At 47.1% G+C, this 23,143-nt stretch overlaps 1 protein-coding gene across 1 annotated transcript in view; it reads left to right on the top strand.

The window, feature by feature from the left end:
• Positions 1–23,143, top strand: part of LOC135906577 (uncharacterized) — a 121,183-nt gene that overhangs the window by 83,597 nt on the left and 14,443 nt on the right. Inside the window, exon 3 of the mRNA XM_065438033.1 lies at positions 20,499–20,591. Within this exon, the coding sequence (XP_065294105.1) occupies positions 20,499–20,591 (93 nt within the window). The remainder of the gene's footprint in view (positions 1–20,498; positions 20,592–23,143) is intronic.

Genomic DNA, 23,143 nt, shown 5'->3' with positions numbered 1-23,143 from the left:
TTCCACAATTTCCTCGATGTATGCGATTATCGTGCCCTTGTTGATGTGCTTGAACTCTTGGCTGAAGTTGGTTAGCATAACTTCTACTTGCTCTGCGTGGAGTCGAGCAATCCCTCTTGCGACGCAAATTTCACGGTCAAGCAGTAGATGTTGGTCGCCCTCGATGACGCCTTGTACGTCAGCGGGTGTTTCAGTGCCGACGGAAATAATAATGCTGGAGCGCGGCGGGATGCTCAATTGATCTTCGAGCACACTCAAGGCGTGGTGACTACGACAGCTCTCCGGCGGTATCGCTTGATCTTGTGACAGAGTTATCGATTTCGACTTCAGGTCGATGACTGCGCCATGTTGATTCAGGAAGTCCATGCCGAGAATGACGTCTCGTGAACACTGTTGGAGGTCAACGAAGGTGGCAGGGTAAGTCCGGTCATGAACGGTAATTCTTGCCGTGCAGACTCCAGTCGGCGTAATGAGGTGTCCTCCAGCGGTCCGAATTTGGGGGCCCTTCCATGCAGTCTTAACGTTCTTCAACTGGGCGGCGATGTGTCCACTCATTACGGAGTAATCGGCCCCTGTGTCGACTAAGGCAGTGACTGCGTGGCCGTCGAGAAGTACGTCGAGGTCGGTGGTTCTTTGTCTGGCGTTGCAGTTGGGTCTTGGCGGCGGATCACGGCTGCGTTGCGTTCAACTGAAGCTGGAACGTCGTGTCGTGAAGCCGTCTTTCGTCGGTGTAGTCTTGGCTTCCTGACTTCGTCGGGACGGTGGCGTGTCGTTATCTCGTCGAGGTAGTTTCTTCGGTGTCTTCGACGGCGGCGGAGGATCTTCGTCAGTTCGACGAACAGCAACCGCACCTCCATCGGTTGCTGTTTTTAGTTTTCCGTATATGGGCTCGCAGAGCGGCCCCGAGCTGGACCAGTGTATCGTCGGCGCTGCGGTGACAGGTAGCGGCCTGGTGACGGCGAACGGGACGGTCGTCGAGAGTTCCACTGAGTGGCGGCTAGGTAATCGGCGATATCGCGGGGGCATTCACCTTGCTGCGGGCGCGGAGCGTTCACGGCGAAACCTCGCAGTCCCATCTCCCGGTATGGACATCGTCGGTAGACGTGACCCGCTTCTCCGCAGTGGTAGCAGAGCGGGCGGTGGTCAGGAGCGCGCCAAATCTCCGTCTTCCTCGCGTAGGTGCGCTGGGCTACGGGTGGTCGTGCTGGCGGAGGCGGCGGCGCACGACGGAACTGCGGCGTGACAGGGCCCTGGCGCGGTCGCGGAGTGGGACCTTGACGGCGTGCGACGGCGGCGTAGGTCATCGCTTGCGGCTCAGGCTGGGGCGATTCAGGGGCTATTCCAAGTTGTTGTTGGGGCTCCTCACGCACGGCGTTGGCAATCGAAGCCACTTGAGGCTGTGATGATGGGAACAGCTTTTGTAGCTCCTCCCGCACGACAGCGCGGATAGTCTCGCGTAGGTCGTCGGCGGCCAGTGACTGAACTCCGGCGTAGTTTGTCGAGTTCGCGCGGCGGTCGAATTGCCGGTTTCGCATCTCGAGTGTCTTCTCGAGATGCTGGTGGCCTCGCGAAGAAACTCGTCGACGGTCTTCGGTGGGCTTCGTACCATTCCGGCAAAAAGTTCCTCCTTCACACCACGCATCAGCAGGCGGACTTTCTTCTCCTCGGGCATTTCAGGGTCGGCGTGGCGGAAGAGACGGCTCATTTCTTCCATGTAGATCGCGGTCGTCTCATTAGGTAGCTGCACCCGGGTTTCTAATAGCACGTGGGCTCGTTCTCGGCGTACGACGCTTGCGAATGTCTGCAGGAAGCCGCTTCGGAAAAGTTCCCAGGTCGTTAAGGTGGCTTCTCGGTTCTCGAACCACGTCCTGGCCGCGTCTTCCAAAGCGAAGAAGACATATCGCAGTTTGTCGTCGCTGTTCCAGTTGTTAAAGGTAGCGACTCTCTCGTACGTCTCAAGCCAGCTTTCCGGGTCCTCGAAAGTTGAACCGCGGAACGTCGGGGGCTCCCTGGGCTGCTGCAGTACGACGGGCGACGCTGGGGCTGCCATTGGGGTGGACTTGGTGGCAATCTTCCTGCTCGTCTAAGGTAGAAGTCCGTGCTCTGGGGGCAGTCCTTGCAGTCGGCGGCTAGCACGCTGGTCTTGGGCGATATGGGTTTTATCCTCGGGCTTCGGGCTTGGATCGCGGCTTTGCGGGGGCGTTCGGTACATGAATGCACAAGCAGCTCCACCAGATGTCACGTGGTCGTGACGTCAAAGAACGCAGTAGCAATACTGTGCAACACAAAACTAACTTTTATTGGGCGAACCTGTGCCCACAAAAGAGGCTACACTTATAGCACAACGATAGCGGCGAACACGGTGGGCGATCGTCGAAAATGTGACCAGCGGGTCAAGCGCGTCGGCTTTTATAGAGCAGTCGTCGAATGTTCCAGACTAATCATTCGGACCCACGTGCCTTCCACAAAGTTCTACACCATTCGCGTTACGCGATGAAATCAGATAACACAAGGTTCGGCGATAACAAACAGCCGGGTAGAAGCATCGATAACTTTCCAGAAACGTCGGATACATGCAGGCGCGTCCCTCGCTGTGCGATTACAGTTGTTAAGCGGCGAAACGTGGTCGCCCGATAAAGATAAGTACATGTGTCAATATTCTTAACTTTTTTTAAAAGGAGCTTTTTATTTTCGTAGAGATCAGCAGGCAATCTTGCCACTACTCACGGCTACAGCTCTAATCATGAGCGCATTAGCCAGGAGAAGCTGTTTGATTGCATGGCGGCGGCTCCTTGCCTTGTTGGCCTCATACTGAAGCCTTCGTATTTCTCGACGATGCTTTACTCGAAGAAGCACATATGCCAGAACAAACTGTAGCACATGGTCAAATTCTTCGGGATCGCTGCTTGGGAGCTTTGAAGCTGTGAGCGCTATTTTTCCAATTTCAATGCTTTGGCTACGCTAGGGATTGGCCGTCGAGCTAGCTTTGGCTTCAAACAGTTTACGGCTGGGTGCAACAATGACATTTCTGAAATAAACTACATACAATACGCCGATAAATGTTTCTCATGCCATTTCTCAAACATCTGCTCCCTAGATGACTGTTTCTTTATTGTATTACGATTGGCAAAAACTTGACCGTTTCACTGCATCTATCGTTATCGCAACATTTAATGTCATTAGGTACGCACGTGTAGGAGCTATCGAAATATAATGTCATTAAGAAACTTGAAGGTCTTAAACTGTTAATACCATTAACCTCGCCCGTGTGGAACACCTGCGATTGAGACATATGCAGCAATTGAACTGTAACAAATTTCCCATGCCCGGGTAACCTGACAAGCTTGCGCACATTCCTTAATGGTCAACATTCAGCATCAGAAAGGTGTGAAACCACATAAACATCAATGGTGCAAGAAGAAAATGGCTTATCATAGAAGTTTTCCTTCACCATGAATTCGCGACCAATGATGCAGGGTGCTTGTGTAGCTCTAAAGTGTGCAAAACTATCTATAATCATGACAGAGCCATCTATAATGCAGCAGTTATCAGGAATATCTACACTGAGGATGAAGCTAGCAAGCGTGGCCTCTTTGTACTGGGGTGGTGCACAGGTACCTAAGAGAGGCCCATCTGAATGTTCTTTTGTTAATTTAATCGTGTTCAGTGATGGAAAGGTTGCCACCACCTTTCCCTCTCACTCCTTTAAGCGATTGTAAAGCTGGGCAAATGGAGTCCTGTGACTTTTTAGAAGCCGCTTGAGGAACTGAATATTATTTTCGAAAGGTAATGCACTGAACAGGTCCAGTGGTCCATGCTTGCGTACATAATTTGCAAGATGTAATACGCAGTGAACATTGTAGGAAACCTGGTTATTTCCATACAATTTTGCAAAAGCTTTAACAAAGTATGAAGAAGAGGCTTGGCATAATCAGTATGTTGCCGGCACAGACTAGGACTTGCCAGAATGTAGACTGCACAGTGCAGCAAAAGAAAGTTCATGTGAAGATCTGGAGGCACAACGGGCATGAGTACTACAGGTCCAGTGTAGAGAAGTAATCTGAATTATGTTGCCAACGCTGAGCCTCTGCTACACTTCTAGGTTTGTGGGAAAATTCTTTAGGAACACACGAAGTTAAAGAAAGAAAATCAGGCAACCGTCCGTGCTCTGTAGGTCCGAGACCGACCTATAAACGACCACCTAACCAAGCACTAAGCGACTTTTTTATAATGCCCAGACATAAAAGGTGCATGTAGTCGAGGAGTGCAGAGGCAATGTAGTCTATGGGAAGCAGCGTCAAGACTGAGGTGCCTAGGTGATGGTCAGAGTCAATCTGACGCCTGAATAAATCATCAGTGTGCAAAGTGGAGGATCTTGTTGGAAAGCAGAGTTGGCTGCTGCTGTATGTGCCCTCTGCTGTGCATTTGGACACGCAGAATACCCAGTGTGCCCTTTAATTCGAAAAACAAACGGCTGTGCTGGTGCATGTAAAACAAAACATGCTGACGAAACCTCAATTACTCACTGCTCAAAAACCATTCCATGCGAAAGAAGCTGTTGTAGCTCACTGACAAGAGGGCTCAGAAAATCATTTGCTGAAACGGGCTTTGATGGGCCAGCGAAAATGCTGACTACAAAGGGGGAACTCTGCCATGCGCACCATAACTGCATGGTAGAACACATTGAAAGTGGCAGTTCGTTAATGTTAAATAACGAAGAAACATGGCTGCCCTTAAAACGTGCTTTCGACACGGCTTTTCGAGAAGTGTTTTTTGCTCATGAGCCATTGCAGTTAAAGCAGGTGGACATTGTGGACCCCTGGGCATGGAGAGCAAAGTGCGAGCGTCACATGGGAGAGACAAGGGGTCAAAGCTACTTGTCTTGAGCATCTATAGCAGATATGTGACCGCTGTATGCCCAACATTTTCCTTAATGGCCCAAATGCACAGTTTTTCAGCAAAATCAAAGGGCGCCGATGAAGAGTCCGTGGTAGCTAAAGCAAATGTAGACTCCGGGGTCCTGCTTACCAGAGAACCCGAATTGACTTGTGCGTACACTTCTCCTAAGGGATCCTGTTCCATTCTCACAGCGAAGTGAACCATCCGAAGAGTCACGTAGAGTCTATCCATCAGGGAAGCAAGGCACATTGTCCTTAGTGCGCGTAGTGTCACAACCACCGTCCTGAACTTCCGATGTCGCCTCGGTGCAGCGACCAGCATCACAAGGCGTACAAATGTTTGCAGGTACAGCCCGACCACACATGTTAATGCATGTGTACGGCCTATACGCGCCACTGCACAGTTCTAGACGTGCGAATTCTCGAGCTGTTGATTGCTGGCCGCCGGTGCGAGATCCGAAGTCCGCGAATATCGTCTTTGTTTCCAGCGACGCTCTCTTTCGCGCGTGCGGCTTCCCTGCAGTCTAGGCATCCTGGCATCTTTGACGAAAACACATTTCAGTACCCAAACGAATTAAAAAAGAAATCGATGTAGCTGTCCTACCTTGGTAGCTGAGTAGGAGACTTCGGCAGGCGCGGAAGGTGACAAACGCTGCTCCACTGCCCTTGAAACGATCGCAGAATGAAAAACGGCGTGGCGACGATGGCTAGAGCTTGGATTGGATTGAATCACTGCAGCGTTCTGCTTTGCCAAGGTTCTAACACTTCCACGTGCATCTACGCAAACATAAATAGGTTTTTAAAATATTGTATTATTACACAGTGAAATATTTACTTATTCTGGGAATATTCGGTATCTGATTTCCGAGTTTATAGTTTCTGCTAACGCTGTCGGCGCCAGAAAAGCATAGCCTTTGAGATTACTGTCAATGCATGGCGGCTCTGACGGATTATAGCTTTCCTAATCGCTTTCAACGCACGCAGCCACCAAAAGCGTAGCCTTCGAGATTTGTTTTTGTTAGCTATAATGATATAATTGTATGCACAATTGAACACTGTAAACTACTTCCTGTTTTAAGAAACCAGCCAAAAACAGGCGCACACAGGAAACATACGAGAAGACAAGAAAGAGGCTGGAAGAGGCCTGTCTTATGTATGTTTCCTGTGTCCGTCTTTTTTTTTTTTGCTCGTCTTTTCCTAATACAATGCACCAACTAGCCCAACAACGTATTTTACTTCCTGTTTCAATGATAAACCTGAACCTACATAGCCTAAGTCCAAGTTACATGTTCGGAGGTCAGGACCAAAACTCTATAATCAGGAACTTTTCATAATGAGGGATAACTTGAGTGCTTGGCTCTAGGTCGAATGTGGCTTCAAATGGGCGCTTATATGTTCTGCTAGTCATCCACAAGCATTTTTTTAAAGCAAACTACAAATTGTTTGTATGACCCAACGATAGAAACAAAATCGTATTTTAATACTACGATGTTAGAGTGCGCAGGATTTATATAAAGTTGGAAATATATTTATTTTGCTTTGAAAAAAGAATGGACTGTGTCCGATAGAGAACAAAAATAAACAAATATAATATGAACAGACAAACATTTCCGGCAATACATTTATGCTAGTTTATATATAACTCACTAGTGCATATCCTGGACTTGCCTATTTATGGACAGCCAGCAGACGTTGAAAACGGGATGTCCCATGGACATCCCGGTTGGATGTCCTTTGGACATCCAAACAGGATAGCGATTTCTCCTGTACGTCCCACGGACGTCCGTGCTGGATATCCGGATGGATGGACGTTGGGATTTATGGTGGACGTCCCACGGATATCCGTGGTTACTTGGGCACTGCTGGTTTCACAGGCAAATGCATGAAAGACATGAAGCTATTAGAAATGATGCATTCTTTTTCTGCGCGAACGTGATGCACCACTTCACTACTACAAAAATAAATGTGCTCAGGTAAACCTAACTGCACAGCAAGAACATTTGGAACCAACAGGTACAAAATATGGGTGGATTATCATGCGTGAAACTGTTTGATACATTAAATTCAGCACTGTAGCTTCAGTTTATCAAAGGGTTATTCGGCTCGGTGGACGAAAGTACTAGCAGGCGGCCTCGAAAAAAAATACATTGATAAGGCTATTAATGGCCCCAATTTAGCACTAGGGGCTAAATTGTCAGGATGTCGAACAATAAAAAAGTTCCTCCCCAGTTCTATTCAAGCATTAAACTGGTATGCCTGATGCCATCCAGTATGGTTGCCACAAAGCTCCAGATTACACCAGCTTTTGTGACAAACAGGTGACCCTATATGGTGCCACTGCGTCCAGTATAAGCCAGTTTAGTTGCAAACAGGGCCCCTGTTAAGACCCACTTCTGCGTGAACTGGTCCTGCCTATACCTGCTTGCATGCCAAACGGGACCCCGCTCAGACCTGTTCGTGTGTGAACTGGTCCTGTTTATACCTCTTTGCATGCCAAACGGGACCCCGTTCACACCTGTTCGTGTGTAAACTGGTCCAGTTTATACCTGTTTGCATGCCAAACGGGACCCCGTTCAAACCTGTTCATGTGTAAACTGGTCCTGTTTATACCTGTTTGTTGCTGAACAGGTCCCTGTTAGAACCAGCTTAAACCTGTATAACCCAGTTTGAATTTAAATAGGATTTTCCAATGGGGTACTCTGTCACCCATAGCTACAGCTACAACGAGATAAAAAATGTGACGCGAGTTCCGACATCGCTTTCTCTTTCGTGAATTCGCAACTAAAAGTTTATTTCGCAAACTGCAACGGACGGTCCTGACTGCCGATATGTAATGCAGCAACTAGTTCGTTAACTTGTCTCCACCTGTACGTTAAGGAGAGCAATAGTAGATAGGGATTCAGGCAGCGATATTAAATGACTACTGGCTCGGTGGGCTCGGTGGCTGTGCCATCACACGGTTGCGTAGCCCACTTGTATTCGCCATGCAGGTGTACTCGCCCTCGATCATCTGCGTCATGCTCTCTGCTGTCTTTTGCGCTACCTGGGCGACCGCGATTGAGCGTGCGCCGTTGCGCGGCGCGGCTGACGGAAGGACATTGTGCGCAGCAACTCCCAACTTGCCGACTCAACTCAACTTGACACTCAGCGCAGACTGGGAGGCCCCATCGTCAGCAACAACACTCACCGTGCCCACTATAAAGGAGCAGCGACCGTCCACCATAAATGAGCAGCGACCGTCCACCGCTCCCGGTGGGCTCGGTGGCTGTGCCACAACACGGTTGCATAGCCCACTTGTATTCGCCATGCAGGTGTACTCGCCCTCGATCACCTGCGTCATGCTCTCTGCTGTCTTTTGCGCTACCTGGGCGACCGCGATTGAGCGTGCGCCGTTGCGCGGCGCGGCTGACGGAAGGACATTGTGCGCAGCAACTCCCAACTTGCCGACTCAACTCAACTTGACACTCAGCGCAGACTGGGAGGCCCCATCGTCAGCAACAACACTCACCGTGCCCACTATAAAGGAGCAGCGACCGTCCACCGCACCCGGTGGGCTCGGTGGCTGTGCCACAACACGGTTGCATAGCCCACTTGTATTCGCCATGCAGGTGTACTCGCCCTCGATCACCTGCGTCATGCTCTCTGCTGTATTTTGCGCTACCTGGGCGACCGCGATTGAGCGTGCGCCGTTGCGCGGCGCGGCTGACGGAAGGACATTGTGCGCAGCAACTCCCAACTAGCCGACTCAACTCAACTTGACACTCAGCGCAGACTGGGAGGCCCCATCGTCAGCAACAACACTCACCGTGCCCACTATAAAGGAGCAGCGACCGTCCACCGCACCCGGTGGGCTCGGTGGCTGTGCCACAACACGGTTGCATAGCCCACTTGTATTCGCCATGCAGGTGTACTCGCCCTCGATCACCTGCGTCATGCTCTCTGCTGTCTTTTGCGCTACCTGGGCGACCGCCATTGAGCGTGCGCCGTTGCGCGGCGCGGCTGACGGAAGGACATTGTGCGCAGCAACTCCCAACTTGCCGACTCAACTCAACTTGACACTCAGCGCAGACTGGGAGGCCCCATCGTCAGCAACAACACTCACCGTGCCCACTATAAAGGAGCAGCGACCGTCCACCATAAATGAGCAGCGACCGTCCACCGCTCCCGGTGGGCTCGGTGGCTGTGCCACAACACGGTTGCATAGCCCACTTGTATTCGCCATGCAGGTGTACTCGCCCTCGATCACCTGCGTCATGCTCTCTGCTGTCTTTTGCGCTACCTGGGCGACCGCGATTGAGCGTGCGCCGTTGCGCGGCGCGGCTGACGGAAGGACATTGTGCGCAGCAACTCCCAACTTGCCGACTCAACTCAACTTGACACTCAGCGCAGACTGGGAGGCCCCATCGTCAGCAACAACACTCACCGTGCCCACTATAAAGGAGCAGCGACCGTCAACCGCACCCTGCGGGCTCGGTGGCTGTGCCACAACATGGTTGCATAATCCACTTGTCTTCGCCATGCAGGTTGGTAACCATCGAACTCTATTCACAAAAAAACCAGCAACTACTTTTGGTACAGCTTCCGAGCCCCCAGTGTTGCCTTGCTACTTGTATCGAGTGCTTTGATGTTGTTCGGTTCCTATTACTGATGTGCGGTGCCATTGAGAGCAACCCCCGCCCCGACAAGCTAGACGTAATCCTTGGCGAACTAAAAAAGATGTCTACTGGCCAGACAGAATTGGTTAAGGAAGTGCAAGAGCTTAAGGGCCAACTGCTGTCAATGGACCAGAAAATTACTAGTCTAACTACGCGCCTCAGTGCCTTAGAAACTCACTGCGAAAGTCTATCTAAACACCGCAATGATCTGGAGGGAATTCAGGCTACTTCGGCTGCAACGTCTTGTTCAGTTGGTGTGCTTGAAGCTCGTCTAGATAACGCAGAAAATCGCTCTCAGCGCAATAACCTATTTTTCTATGGTTTACCCGATACCAACCCCACTGAAACGTATTCGCTTACAGAAGACTTGATCATTCGCCACTGCTCTGACCACCTGGACACCCTAGTTGAGCCCTAACGACATTTTTTTATTTTTTTTATTTAGAACATACTGCAGGCCTACAGTAGGCCCAAGCAGGAGGGGCGAATACATAATATATGCAAAAAGAACAGGATTAGCAAAATTCAAAAATGTTAAATACTAGTTGTGACACAAAATATAGCAATAAATACAAGGCTCAGATGCAAAATACAAAAAGTAAACGTAGAAATAAATGGCTCTCAAATTAAATGCTGTGAAGAAAACATTGAGTCAAAAGAATCAGCTCTGGTTGAAAGATCTGGCGTACACCTGTTCCACTCCTCATTGGTGCGTGGAAAAAAATGAGTATTTAAAGGCAATAATCCTAACACTGTAAGGGGTTAATGATTGTGCATGATGATTTCGTGTTTGGCGCGTAGTGTTAGGTTTAAGGAAGGGGTCTGCATTCATAGACAGTTCATGGTTTTTTAGTAAGAAAAGTAGTTTCAGTCTTTGAATTTTCCGGCGCAGCTGTAATGTTTCAATACCGTGAGTTCGCATGAGGGTCGCTGGGGAGTCAGTTACACGATACTTTGAAAAAATAAAACGGACGGCTTTGCGTTGAATCATTTCAAGGGCCTCGATGTTACGTTTAGTGTAGGGATCCCAGACGGTGCACGCATATTCTAGTGATGGCCTTATTATTGAAAAGTAGGTTAATTTTTTAAGTTCGGGTGGGGCAAGTTTTAGTTTGTGTCTAAGAAAGCAGAGTTTATGAAAGGCTGAGGAGCATACGTTTGATACATGTTTATTCCAGCTAAGGTTTTTCGTTATTGTAACTCCTAGATACTTGTACTCGCTGACTTCGGTCAGAAGGTGAGATGAAATATTGTAAGGAAATGAGAAGGAAGCCTTTTTGTTAGTTATCGTCATGTATACTCTTTTCTCTAAATTTATCTTCATGTCCCATTTATTACACCATGTATGTATGTTCTGAAGATTGGAGTTTAGTAAAACTTGATCATCTTGGCAAGTAATTTGGTGAAATAAAACGCAGTCATCTGCAAATAATCTAATTTGAACAGGGGTAGTTATAACGTTAGTAATGTCATTGATATATATCAAATAGAGGAGAGGTGCGAGGACGCTTCCCTGTGGGACGCCTGAATTGACCGGCAGGTGGTTTGAATAGCAATCATCAATACAAACAAATTGTGTGCGTGAGAAAGGTATGAGGAAATCCAACAAATTATGAAATTAGGAAGACCAATAAGTTCAAGTTTGTAAATTAGTTTGGCGTGAGAAATAACATCAAAGGCTTTGCTGAAATCTAAAAAAATAACATCCATTTGACCTGCGCTATTTAGTACACTTGCAAAAGTATGAATGACAGAAGTTAGCTGAGTGACAGTGGAAAAGCCTTTTCGAAACCCGTGCTGATGGGGGGTAAGTTCCTTGTTATTGTTTAGAAATGTAGTTATGTAGTTAGCTATGATATGCTCAGCAAGTTTGCAACATGTGGAAGTTATTGATATGGGACGATAATTAGCAATCAAGGCAGGATCACCCTTTTTCAGCACGGGCACAATCCGCGCTTTCCTCCAGTCGGTAGGAATATTTCCTGTTTCAAATTATTTGCGGAAAATAGCAACCAGGAACTCTGTGATGGCTTCTGCATAACGGCGCAAAAAAAATATTTGGTATCCCGTCAGGTCCAGCGGACGCTTTAGTTTTGAGGTTGAGTAGCATTGAGAATACGCCAGATGAAGAAACAATGCCAGGGGTCGAGTTGGGAGACATGGTACTGGGTTGAACAAATAAACCATGATGGGAAAACACACTCTGAAAATACTTATTGAATGCCTCAGAGATTTGCGATTTATCAGCAAGCCGCACACCTTGACATGAAATGCGCGTAATTGTTTTTTTTTTCTTTTTCGATAAAAATTCCCAGAACTTATGTGGTGAGTCACGAAGAAAATTTGGCAGGCTATACTGAAAGTAATTTTCTTTAGCCTGGCGCAAAGTGCTTGTGAGGTTAGCCTGATGTATTTTAACTGTATTTCGACAGGCACCCCCACGCTTCAGTCGCTTGATTTTTCTTTTCAAGTGTATTATTTCTCGCGTGATCCAAGGAGTTTTTTTACACGTTTTCTTTGTTCTATTAGGAATGTAGTTATCAATGCAGTACGTACAGATTTCTTTAACTTTATTCCAGAGTTCATCAACATTAGTTCCTCGAAACATGTCAAGGTGTAAGCTGAAGTAGTCTAACACACTTTCATCATTAGCTCTGGAGAAGTTTTTCACGGAAATAATTTTTGCTGGTTCACTGTCGACATTTTGTTGAATGGGACAAGTAAAAACCACCATGCCGTGATCAGATAACCCAGTTTCAACTGAAGCAGTAAAACGTTCTGTTTCTTGGCTGAGAAAGACGAGGTCGAGAATAGATGCAGCTTCACCGTGTGAGCGCGTTGGGTGCTTAACTCCTTGTTGCAAATTATGAGTCAGCATAATATCACACATGTATGAAGCATTTATGTCATTGTTTGTACTAGGGAAGGGACTATTCCAGTCAATATTTGGGAGATTAAAATCACCGACAAGGTATATTTTATCACGGCAAAATTTAGACATATGATCGGCCAGATCGCATAAATATTGAGGTGGTGAATCAGGTGGTCTGTATACATCAAAAAGCACAAACGATCTACCCCCGTACTACAGTTTTAAAGTCACACTTTCATGGTTAGCTATTTGCTGCAACATGTGTGCCTCTGTGTTTTGATTCACCAGGACCGCAACTCCCCCTCCACGTGTTGCTATATCACGGCGAAAAACTTGATAAGAGCGGGGGAAAACAGTTTTATCATCAATATCATCTCTCAGCCAAGTCTCGGTTATAACTACGGCGTGTGGATTGTGAATCAACATGATAGCCTCCAAAGCCTCCGATTTATTTACAACACTACGTGCATTTATATTAAGTAAGCGAAATTCCTTAACACGAGGTTGTCAAAGTCAGTCTTTGCTTCGATAACTGTTTTTATCACCGAGTTGAACTCTGCTGTTATCGCTGTCATCCCAGGTGTAAAGCATTTTTTCGATTCGCGGCTTGTCATTTATCAAGGTAACTTATTGCCCTTCATCCCTTTCTGTTTTTGCGCTGTCCCACAGTAATTTACGCTTCCTAAGTGTGTTTCGTGAATAATCTTTCTGTATTGAAATATTACTGCCTTTTAGTTTCTTGCAGTTTGTAAAGAGTTCTTGCTTTTCGTTATAGTCCTGGAAGAACACAATTACAGGGTGGTTTGTTGCCTTTTTGCCCAGCCTGTGTATTCTGCCCACAGAACTGCAAGATACATTAAGCTTTCCTGCAAAAACTTCAGTTAGAACCTTCTTTTTCAAGTCAGCCTCAGATTCCCCGGGTTCCTCTTTTACTCCAAAAACAATAACGTTTGAGCGGCGGCTCCTGTCTTCTAAATCAGTTTATTTTCGCCTGGAGTTCATATATTGTTTATTCTAGAGTGTCAATCCTGTTTGTCTGCTTCTCCAAGGCTGTGAACCTTAGTCTCATATCATTCATGAGTTTTTCCATATTGCTCTGTTGCTCTCTCAAAGCAGTCACTTCAGTGGCTAGGCCTTTTTGCCCTTTAAGTAATTCTTTCAGAACTTCACTAGTATCCGGACCGGGATTAGTTTCAACGTCTCCACATAGGAGCAGTTTGCACATACAAAAAGCATTGTAGGCAATTTCAACGAACTGCTGTGGGCACGGCAGGACCAGAAGACAGCGGCAATCACATTTAACAGAACAGTAATCGGTACTAACCTGCACAAGGCAGAAGAGAAGCTTGTGAGACCACATGCCTACGCTGGTCCCGCCGCGCCCACTGAAGACAAATTCCTGTTGACGTTCTTTTAAAGGCGATTCGGACAAGGTCAAGTGGTGGCTAGGTGGCGTTCCAGGCTTGATGTCACGCGGGAATGGACAATCAAAAAGAAGAGGCTCCAAAGGTGACGGTGCAGCCAGAGAACACGTGTCGATTTCTGATCCATTTACTGCAGTCGTTGATGCGGCAGAACTGGGTAAGAAAACCTGCACAAGGCAGAAGAGAAGCTTGTGAGAATACATGCCTACGCTGGTCCCGCCGCGCCCACTGAAGACAAATTCCTGTTGACGTTCTTTTAAAGGCGATTCGGACAAGGTCACGTGGCGGCTAGGTGGCGTTCCAGGCTTGATGTCACGCGGGAATGGACAATCAAAAAGAAGAGGCTCCAAAGGTGACGGTGCAGCCAGCGAACACGTGTCGATTGCTGATCCGTATACTGCAGTCGTTGATGCGGCAGAACTGGGTAAGAAAACCTGCACAAGGCAGAAGAGAAGCTTGTGAGACCACATGCCTACGCTGGTCCCGCCGCGCCCACTGAAGAAAAATTCCTGTTGACGTTCTTTTAAAGGCGATTCGGACAAGGTCACATGGCGGCTAGGTGGCGTTCCAGGCTTGATGTCACGCGGGAATGGACAATCAAAAAGAAGAGGCTCCAAAGGTGACGGTGCAGCCAGCGAACACGTGTCGATTGCTGATCCATATACTGCAGTCGTTGATGCGGCAGAACTGGGCAAGAAAACCTGTACAAGGCAGAAGGGAAGCTTGTGAGACCAAATGCCTACGCTGGTCCCGCCGCGCCCACTGAAGAAAAATTCCTGTTGACGTTCTTTTAAAGGCGATTCGGACAAGGTCACGTGGCGGCTAGGTGGCGTTCCAGGATTGATGTCACGCGGGAATGGACAATCAAAAAGAAGAGGCTCCAAAGGTGACGGTGCAGCCAGAGAACACGTGTCGATTGCTGATCCATTTACTGCAGTCGTTGATGCGGCAGAACTGGGTAAGAAAACCTGCACAAGGCAGAAGGGAAGCTTGTGAGACCAAATGCCTACGCTGGTCCCGCCGCGCCCACTGAAGACAAATTCCTGTTGACGTTCTTTTAAAGGCGATTCGGACAAGGTCACGTGGCGGCTAGGTGGCGTTCCAGGCTTGATGTCACGCGGGAATGGACAATCAAAAAGAAGAGGCTCCAAAGGTGATGGTGCAGCCAGCGAACACGTGTCGATTGCTGATCCATATACTGCAGTCGTTGATGCGGCAGAACTGGGCAAGAAAACCTGTACAAGGCAGAAGGGAAGCTTGTGAGACCAAATGCCTACGCTGGTCCCGCCGCGCCCACTGAAGACAAATTCCTGTTGACGTTCTTTTAAAGGCGATTCGGACAAGGTCACGTGGCGGCTAGGTGGCGTTCCAGGCTTGATGTCACGCGGGAATGGACAATCAAAAAGAAGAGGCTCCAAAGGTGACGGTGCAGCCAGAGAACACGTGTCGATTGCTGATCCATTTACTGCAGTCGTTGATGCGGCAGAACTGGGCAAGAAAACCTGTACAAGGCAGAAGGGAAGCTTGTGAGACCAAATCCTACGCTGGTCCCGCCGCGCCCACTCACTCACATTGAACGCGCCCATCGCCTTGGACGACACTCTAAGGACAGGAAACGCCCAATTATCGTTAAGTTCACGTCCTTTAAAACTAAAGAATCAATTCTTTCTAAAGGTTCAAAATTCAAAGGTACAGACTACAGCGTAGGTGAAGACTTCGCGCCGCGTTCAACACTGCCGGAAACATCTTGTCGCTTTTACCAGGGCGAAGTCCGCGCCTTTTCCCCTGAGATTTAAAACTTTGCATATTGGCTCCAAACGTTACGTTTTTGATGAACTTTAAGAATCTGTAAAAGAAATATCTTAACAATCAGCTCATCCTTGCCGGTCGTCGCGCTATCCCCCACCTACGCCATGTGCCAGCGTTTCACTATCAGTAATCTTTACTAACATTCGCAGCTTACCGCCGAAACGCGATATCGTATCGAACCTTGTAACTTCGTCAGGCAGCAATCTGCTTATAACAACCGAAACGTGGCTGAACAACGATATCACTGACTCAGAAATTCTGTTTGACCTGCCCAACTTTAATCTTTTTCGCGCCGATCGCAAGTATTCTCATGGGGGAGGAGTCCTAATTGCAGTCAGCGAACAACTGTCTTCTTCTGCCATTAATGTCGCGTCAGACTTAGAAATGTTGTGGATTAGGTGCCGCGCCTCACCTCTGACGTCATTAATTGGTGTGTGTTATAGGCCACCTCGCAAAAGTCCCGACTTTCCCTGCAAGCTTCACAATGTTCTAAACAAACTAGTATCAAAGCACCCTAAAGCACACATCCTACTATTTGGGGACTTCAATTACCCCAATATCGTCTGGAGTAACCAACCTCAGCCCATAGTTAGTCAAGAAGAGCCGAATAACTTCATTGACATATGCCTTATTTAACTTGATTCAAGTTGTATCCAAACTGACACCCGTCGCAGGGGAAGCAGCGAACACTCTGGATCTCATACTGACCACCCATCCAGACAGTCTTAATTTCATTACAGGCCTCCGAGAAATCAGCCACCACAAAGTAATCTATGCCACCTTTAACTTCTCACCCGAATTAAAACAAACTTCCCAGAAAACTATTAGGCTCTACGATAAGGGAAACTACGAAGCAATCAACTCTGAAATAACGAACTTTCTATCGGTCTTTGAAACGTCCTGTCTTTCCAAAAGTGTAAATGAGAACTGGACCTTTTTCAAACATAAAATTATCGAACTAACATTTACGTACATTCCGTCATGCAGTTTACGAAAGAGTAATCAGAAACCCTGGTTCACAAAGACACTGAAAAGGCTCGAAAACAAGAAAAATGATAGTTGATAACCCCAAGAAATTCTGCAAGGTGATAAACCCTAAGGGAGCGCGCGCTATCACCCTCACTAACAATGCCGGTTAAATCATGGCTGATGCCGACTGTGCACACATCTTTAACACTGCATTTTCATCTGTTTTTACCGACGAATCTGAAGCACCATGTTTTACATTACCACTTATTATTACTATAGCCATGGACGCCATAACTTTCAGCAGTAGTGGAATTTCGTGCATAATAGATAAAATAAAAAATTCATCTGCCGCCGGCATAGATGACATCAATCCAAAAATTTTGAAAAACGCTAACCCAGCCTGTTCCAGTATTTTCTGTTTATAGTTTTCACAATCACTCTCCGACGGAACCATTCCAGACGACTGGAAAGTGGGGAAGGTCGTTCCCGTGCACAAAACAGGTAATACTGATTCACCTCTTAATTATCGGCCCATTTCATTAACTCGTATTCCCTGCAAAATCATGGAACACGTCATTTACTCCCAAATCATGCAATTCTTAGATTCCAATAACTTCTTTCCTCCGTCACAGCATGGTTTTCGTAAGGATTTTTCGTGAAAAACTCAACTAGCCATTTTTCTTCATGACATTCACGCCAACCTTGATATTAATCTACAAACTGACGCCATCTTCTTAGAGTTCGCTAAGGCTTTCGATAAAGTACCTCACCAACGCTTGCTTCTTAAACTTTCCCAGTTAAACCTACATCCAAACATCATCGCGTGGATTAACGAATTCCCCACGCATCGCTCTCAGTCTGTCTTCATTAATAACCAATCCTGCAACTCGCTCCCAGTCACCTCTGGCGTCCCGCAGGGCTCCGTCCTCGGTCCCTTGTTATTCCTCATTTAAATTAACGACTTAACCCAGCGCGTATCTTGTCATATCCGCTTGTTCGCTGATGATTATTGCGTCATTTATCGTTCGGTAACTAACCCTTCTGACCAAGAATCCCTTCAGGCAAACCTAAACCTCGTGCTAAACTGGTGTTCGCAGTGTATGATGACACTCAACCCTAACAAATGTAAGCACATGTCGCAACCCCTTTGTTTTTTAATATACCGTTTCTAACTCCCCTGTTCACCTCATGCAGTCTTACAAATACTTAGGTATCACCATTTCTGATAACTTATCTTGGCGACTGCACGAAAGTAACCTAATATCAGCTAATAAAACATTAGGTTTCTTAAAATGTCACCTGAGGGAAGCCCCTCAACACGTCAGACTACAAGCATACATCTCACTTACCAGAGCTAAACTGGAATGCGCATCGCCCATCTGGAACCCTCATCAAGCGTATTCAACAAATGCCATCGAAGCTGTACAAAACTGAGCTACCAGATTTATTCACTCTTCATAGACATATGAGGTTAGCATATCATCTCTAAAATTACAATCAGGTTTGTGGGATCTTTCTGGTCGCCATCGCATTGCCAGTCTTGTTTTGTATCACAAGTTTTTTTATTCGCCCCTAAGACAAGAACCATACATCTGCGCACCCCCACCACGCAGGTCCCATCGCATCGGTCACCTTCTTTAAGTTTTGCGTCCACGACCCCTTCACGAACTCATTTTTTTCACGAACAGCAACTGACTGGAACGGCCTTCCCCATCATGTCGCTGCCATAACCTGTCCATCCACATTTTCGACTTCTGTGAACGCCTGCATCTTGTAAACCCCAACCCTTATGTAACACCCCAAAAGGGGTCTTTAAGGAAACTAAAGTGATGTGATGTGATGTGACTCACCGGTACTGCTGTTCTCAGACGCAGAATACGGTTCCCGTTTCGATGCAGATGCATGGCTCACGACCGAAACGTAGCTTTCGGGCTTACATGTCCGCTTGCAAACACGTCCCTTCATCACAAGTTAAATAACGGGAGACATCGAAGCGCAATAAACTAGATTTAGCAACAAAGCAGCAACCAGTCTCAGCATTGGTCTAAGTGTACGAAAGAATGAATCCGTGCTGCCATGCACTTGAAAATACCGGTACAAATCCTAAATCCAGGCCAGAGGTCACGTGGAAGATCGATGATGCTGAACGCTATTTGCGTTTTTAGTGACAAAAAACAATAAACTTACTCATGAAAGGTATAGTATCTAATTAGTAATGATAATTCTGTGGCTTATTTTATGTAATAAACATGCTTCGGTATTGTAGGAGAAAGTTTGCAAGAAAAAATTGCACTTATTACGGCACCCCTAGCGGGAGATATTGAAACTAACTCGAGCATCCCTTGAGTGTTTCTACTACGCTTGTTTCATTAGCAGTGGCGCGCGGTCGATTTTTTCGCCCTCTGTGGCCATTTCTTGAACCTCAGAGTGTGCGGGGCCTGGGATAGCCTTCGTTGCAGCTCGCTGGACGGATCACCTTTCTCCGGTGCTGTGCTGTTCCGCGACGTTGAGCGCGCGCGCGGTGGAGCAACTCCGAGTGAAAAAGTAGAGCGCTGGATGCGCATTCCTTTGAACTGTGGCTGCCTGTTCTCTTAGAAGCAAAACGGTGTGTTCTTTGCTCGACGTGCGTGAGTGATACACCGCCATGTTAGGGGCCAGCTTCCTACAGTGGAAGATTGCGTTACGTTTTGTTCTTTATTGCCGCAAGAGTAGAACGGGTATTCTACTCTCCCTCTGGAGGGCAGAGTGAAAAGCACATTTCACTCTCCACTTGGTGATGGAGTGAACAATGCATTTCACTTAACTCGACATTTTGCGAGAGTAAAACACTGCTTTGAAGAGTAAATCGGCCGCTTCACTCCTGAGATACCCTCTCTAGTTTTTAGAGTGTATAGTCTGCCTGAAGCTTTGTGATTTCAGGACATTAGGGTACACAGAAATGCGTCCCCTGTGCAGGCCAAGTAGGGACGGCTGAAAGTATGGCTGGTAGCTTGACAGAGGGCGCGAAAGCATTCAGGAAATCTTTATTATCGCAATAAATGTAGGGTAATGTACAATCTTCTTTAATAAAGTGTGAGGCTAGTGCTTTGAAATGCTGATTTCCAGAAATTGTTATTCGCCATTTTTATCCGTTTCTATATCCTCCCGAAAAATTAAAAGCACGCGTCCAACCGTTGCTTCCACCCCTACATGACGCGAGTAAAGCCGCTTTTTGCCAGCGGCTTAGAAATATCCTCCAATGCATTTCTACACTTGCTTCCATATCCTCTTCTGCGCCAAAGCGATGCAATATTTTAGCTTTGCGCGAAGCATTTCAATAATCCACTTCTCCATTTTACAACCAGATGCGACACTGTTGTACTTCTTTGTGTACTTCACGGTAGAAATGGAAGGTTGCTTTGACATAAAACAAAGTATAGATAATATATTGGAGAAGATCTTGAAACAACTGTCAAAAGATGGCTTGACTCAGATTGTGTAGGTCTGCGAGAAATGGCAGGACACGTGGATTTCGCTTACTCAGGGTCATATAGAAGGTGTTAAATGTACACTTAAATAGTTTTCAGAAACAAATATTTCAGAGCAAGTTTCATTATCTATTGAACAGCGTCGCATAGAAGTATTCATAATCAAGATACGTTATATAAAAAACAAGTTAGGTTTTAAATTTATAAACAATGTAACAAAACGTTCTTTCTGGAATGTGCCACCTGGCTGTTGATAAGGGAAAGGTATGGTACGGTATTCCTTATGCGATGGCGCACATCCACTGTGGGGGATTTGCCATATGACAAAAGCTTTTGTCCTCCTCCTCTTTCTCATCATCATCAGCTATGCTGAGCCAATGCTCATTGCATTATTCTACTTATAGGTTCCTGCCCTGCGTGGAACTATGGCACTGGCCTTTTTGACTTCCTGTTTTGTCGGAAGCAATGCCTTTCTTTGTGAAAAGCTTGGTGGACCGGTATGTATACAATGTTTTCTGTTTAGATTCGCTGAGCTCCAGAGAGAAAAGTTCACGCAATAATATTTATCTCATCATATAGTAACCGTGCATATGACCACGTTTAGCCCTGAGTTCGGCCGTCCGCGTCCGAGCGCACAATTTAGTAAACTTGCGAGCGCACTTATACTTACGCGGGTGGTGCTACTTCGATGCGGATGCTCGGCGCATGGTGCAGCCAATGCTCCCGCAGCTCTCGCCCTACGCTATTGCGCCTCGGCTGCGCAGCTCTCGGCACCGGGCGTCTGAGCGTACACACGTGGCGCCCGAACGTGGGCACACGTTTTGCAGCTGTCGTATGTTCTACACTTTAAAGCCGTTACCCAAGATAACAATACCGTTTGAACCAACGCGGTACAATAGATATTCAACTTTAGTATTCATGAGTGGACATCTAAGCGAAACATCTACAAAGCATAAAGTATAAAGGTCTTGCCCTCAACGGTTTATTGACGGGGAAATAAGCAACTGCAAAATGAATTTACAGAAGTTTTGTAGATACCCTCCAATGTTCACATTTTAAAAGTAACGTTAATGTCACTGTGCCCTAAGTCACTGTTATCTTCATTCAAATGACTTTAAGTTATGAAATAGCGAAATGGACATATGCAGCTAGCACAGGATATTCTATTGTTTGGCTGTTAACTTAGCCACCAGAAGTCAGTTATTCCTTAATCCAGCTGTGTACTTGTTTACTCACACATTTAGCTGCTTGCAAAAAGTATAAACAATTAATAAAATATTATAGCCTTCCTGCCGAAGCCAACGAGATCTTGAAAACATACAATATTTAAAAATGTAGCATATTTTATGTTATCAAAAACCAGAAAGTATGTCATTTGCTTTATGTAAGCGTTCTTATGGACAAGATCAGGTGCTTTCAGTCGTTTTTTTTTTCTTATCATCGCCCTCTTGATGGTGTTTTCAACAAAATTGCGCTTGCTTACGCCACTGATGGATAAGCAAGTTCTTACAAATCACGTGCTTCGCATTAGAAGAAACTTCGGTTCCGAAATACAACCTATAGTTACCACAAGCACCGAATATAATATTATTACACGACATGGCACAAACCTTGCCATGAATTCCGTGGGGTGCTAGAAAAAATTTGGAGGACGCTTAAGCTTCGCCTTTAAGAGTGGAACGCGACAACATTCAAAGACCTCTAACTGCTTCTCGCGTTTCCCGGCGAGTGGAGCGTCTGTAATCGTAAAGTTCTCCAGGAAACGCTCGCCGCGTACGCTACACACGAAGGCGTGCCCTGCGGTAGAAACGCGGCCTCTTGCGTCGGCTGCGATGGAGGCGAGCGCCAGCTGAAGGTGTTGCAGGGAACCGGCCGCGCCGCTCCGTGGCCCCCAAGGCACCCGCGTGCCGGTGCGCGCAAATGGCGGACGCTGCGGCTTGTATGGGAATGGTAGAAACGCTGGAAAATACGTTTCTCAGATTTTTCGCGCATTATAATTATGTTTTCTCGTATAGTGCAATTACAATCCAAGACCTAACACGTTTTTAGGCTGTGTGTAAGGCATAGTTCACTATTTTTCCACGTATTTTAGCATGAGAAATTCAATTACTGCGGTTAATTTTTTGCGTCACATGGAGGGCCTGGGTATGGGGGCATCGAAAATACTTTTGCCGAAACGACGCCCGACACCGAACACATACGCGGGACGCCGACGCCGGATTTTCTGCGACACGGACTCCTTAACGTTGTCGCAATAATACGGACTATGTGGCTTGTCAGTCGCAGTGAGCTTCTTCGAGTTTCCATTTTCTGGCAAGCGCGGGCTCTGTCCACTGCACGGTGCAGTCCCGCCGGGCGTTCGTTTTTATAGAGCTGGGTGGCTCCGCCTACCCGCGGGCTGTCAGAGCCAGCCAGGACGATTTTGGTCCGACTACTCTTTCAAAGTTTTCTGGCTAGCAAACGCCAAAAAACAGCGCTGAGCGTTCACCGCCATTTTGTGGGGACTCGACTGATTACAGCCCGCGCACCTGAGGACTTTTACCTCTCTCATCCATCTGCCTACGGTCATCTTCGTATTTTTTTTCTTTTTTACAGCGAAGCTGCTTGGCTTCGCTGTTTTTCTTGTGCGTGTGCGAAAAACGAGAAGTATGGGAGAAGCCTTTGCCTTGCAGTGGGCGTAGCCAGGCTGATGATGATGACGATGGCGTGTCACCTCTGTGTCATGAGCTAAACAGCTTCGCTGGTCATGCACCTTCACAGAGTGCAATGCCTCATGATTTCTATTGCCGCAGCAATTATATGGATACTCCAGGCGCATTGCTACCATCGCGGTCGCCGTTAGGATCCGCTCAAGTCCAAGGGCGATAAAATTATCCCCGCGCGCCGTGTGCTTTAGGCGTGAGTGTAAGCGTGCCAGTGTGAGCCGCCGAACGGGGCTTAATCTCGCGTGTGCGACTGATGAAGGCGAGCCGGAAGCGCTGCCTCTCCTGTCGTGTGCGAGGAAGGGGGGTGAGGCGAGGATTCTTTGGGGGTTCCTGCTTACAGCGCG

The sequence above is a fragment of the Dermacentor albipictus genome, chromosome 5, assembly GCF_038994185.2.
Source record: "Dermacentor albipictus isolate Rhodes 1998 colony chromosome 5, USDA_Dalb.pri_finalv2, whole genome shotgun sequence".
Taxonomy (NCBI): domain Eukaryota; kingdom Metazoa; phylum Arthropoda; class Arachnida; order Ixodida; family Ixodidae; genus Dermacentor; species Dermacentor albipictus.
The sequence above is the reverse complement of the archived record's forward strand: the minus strand, read 5'-3'. Positions and strand labels throughout refer to the sequence as shown.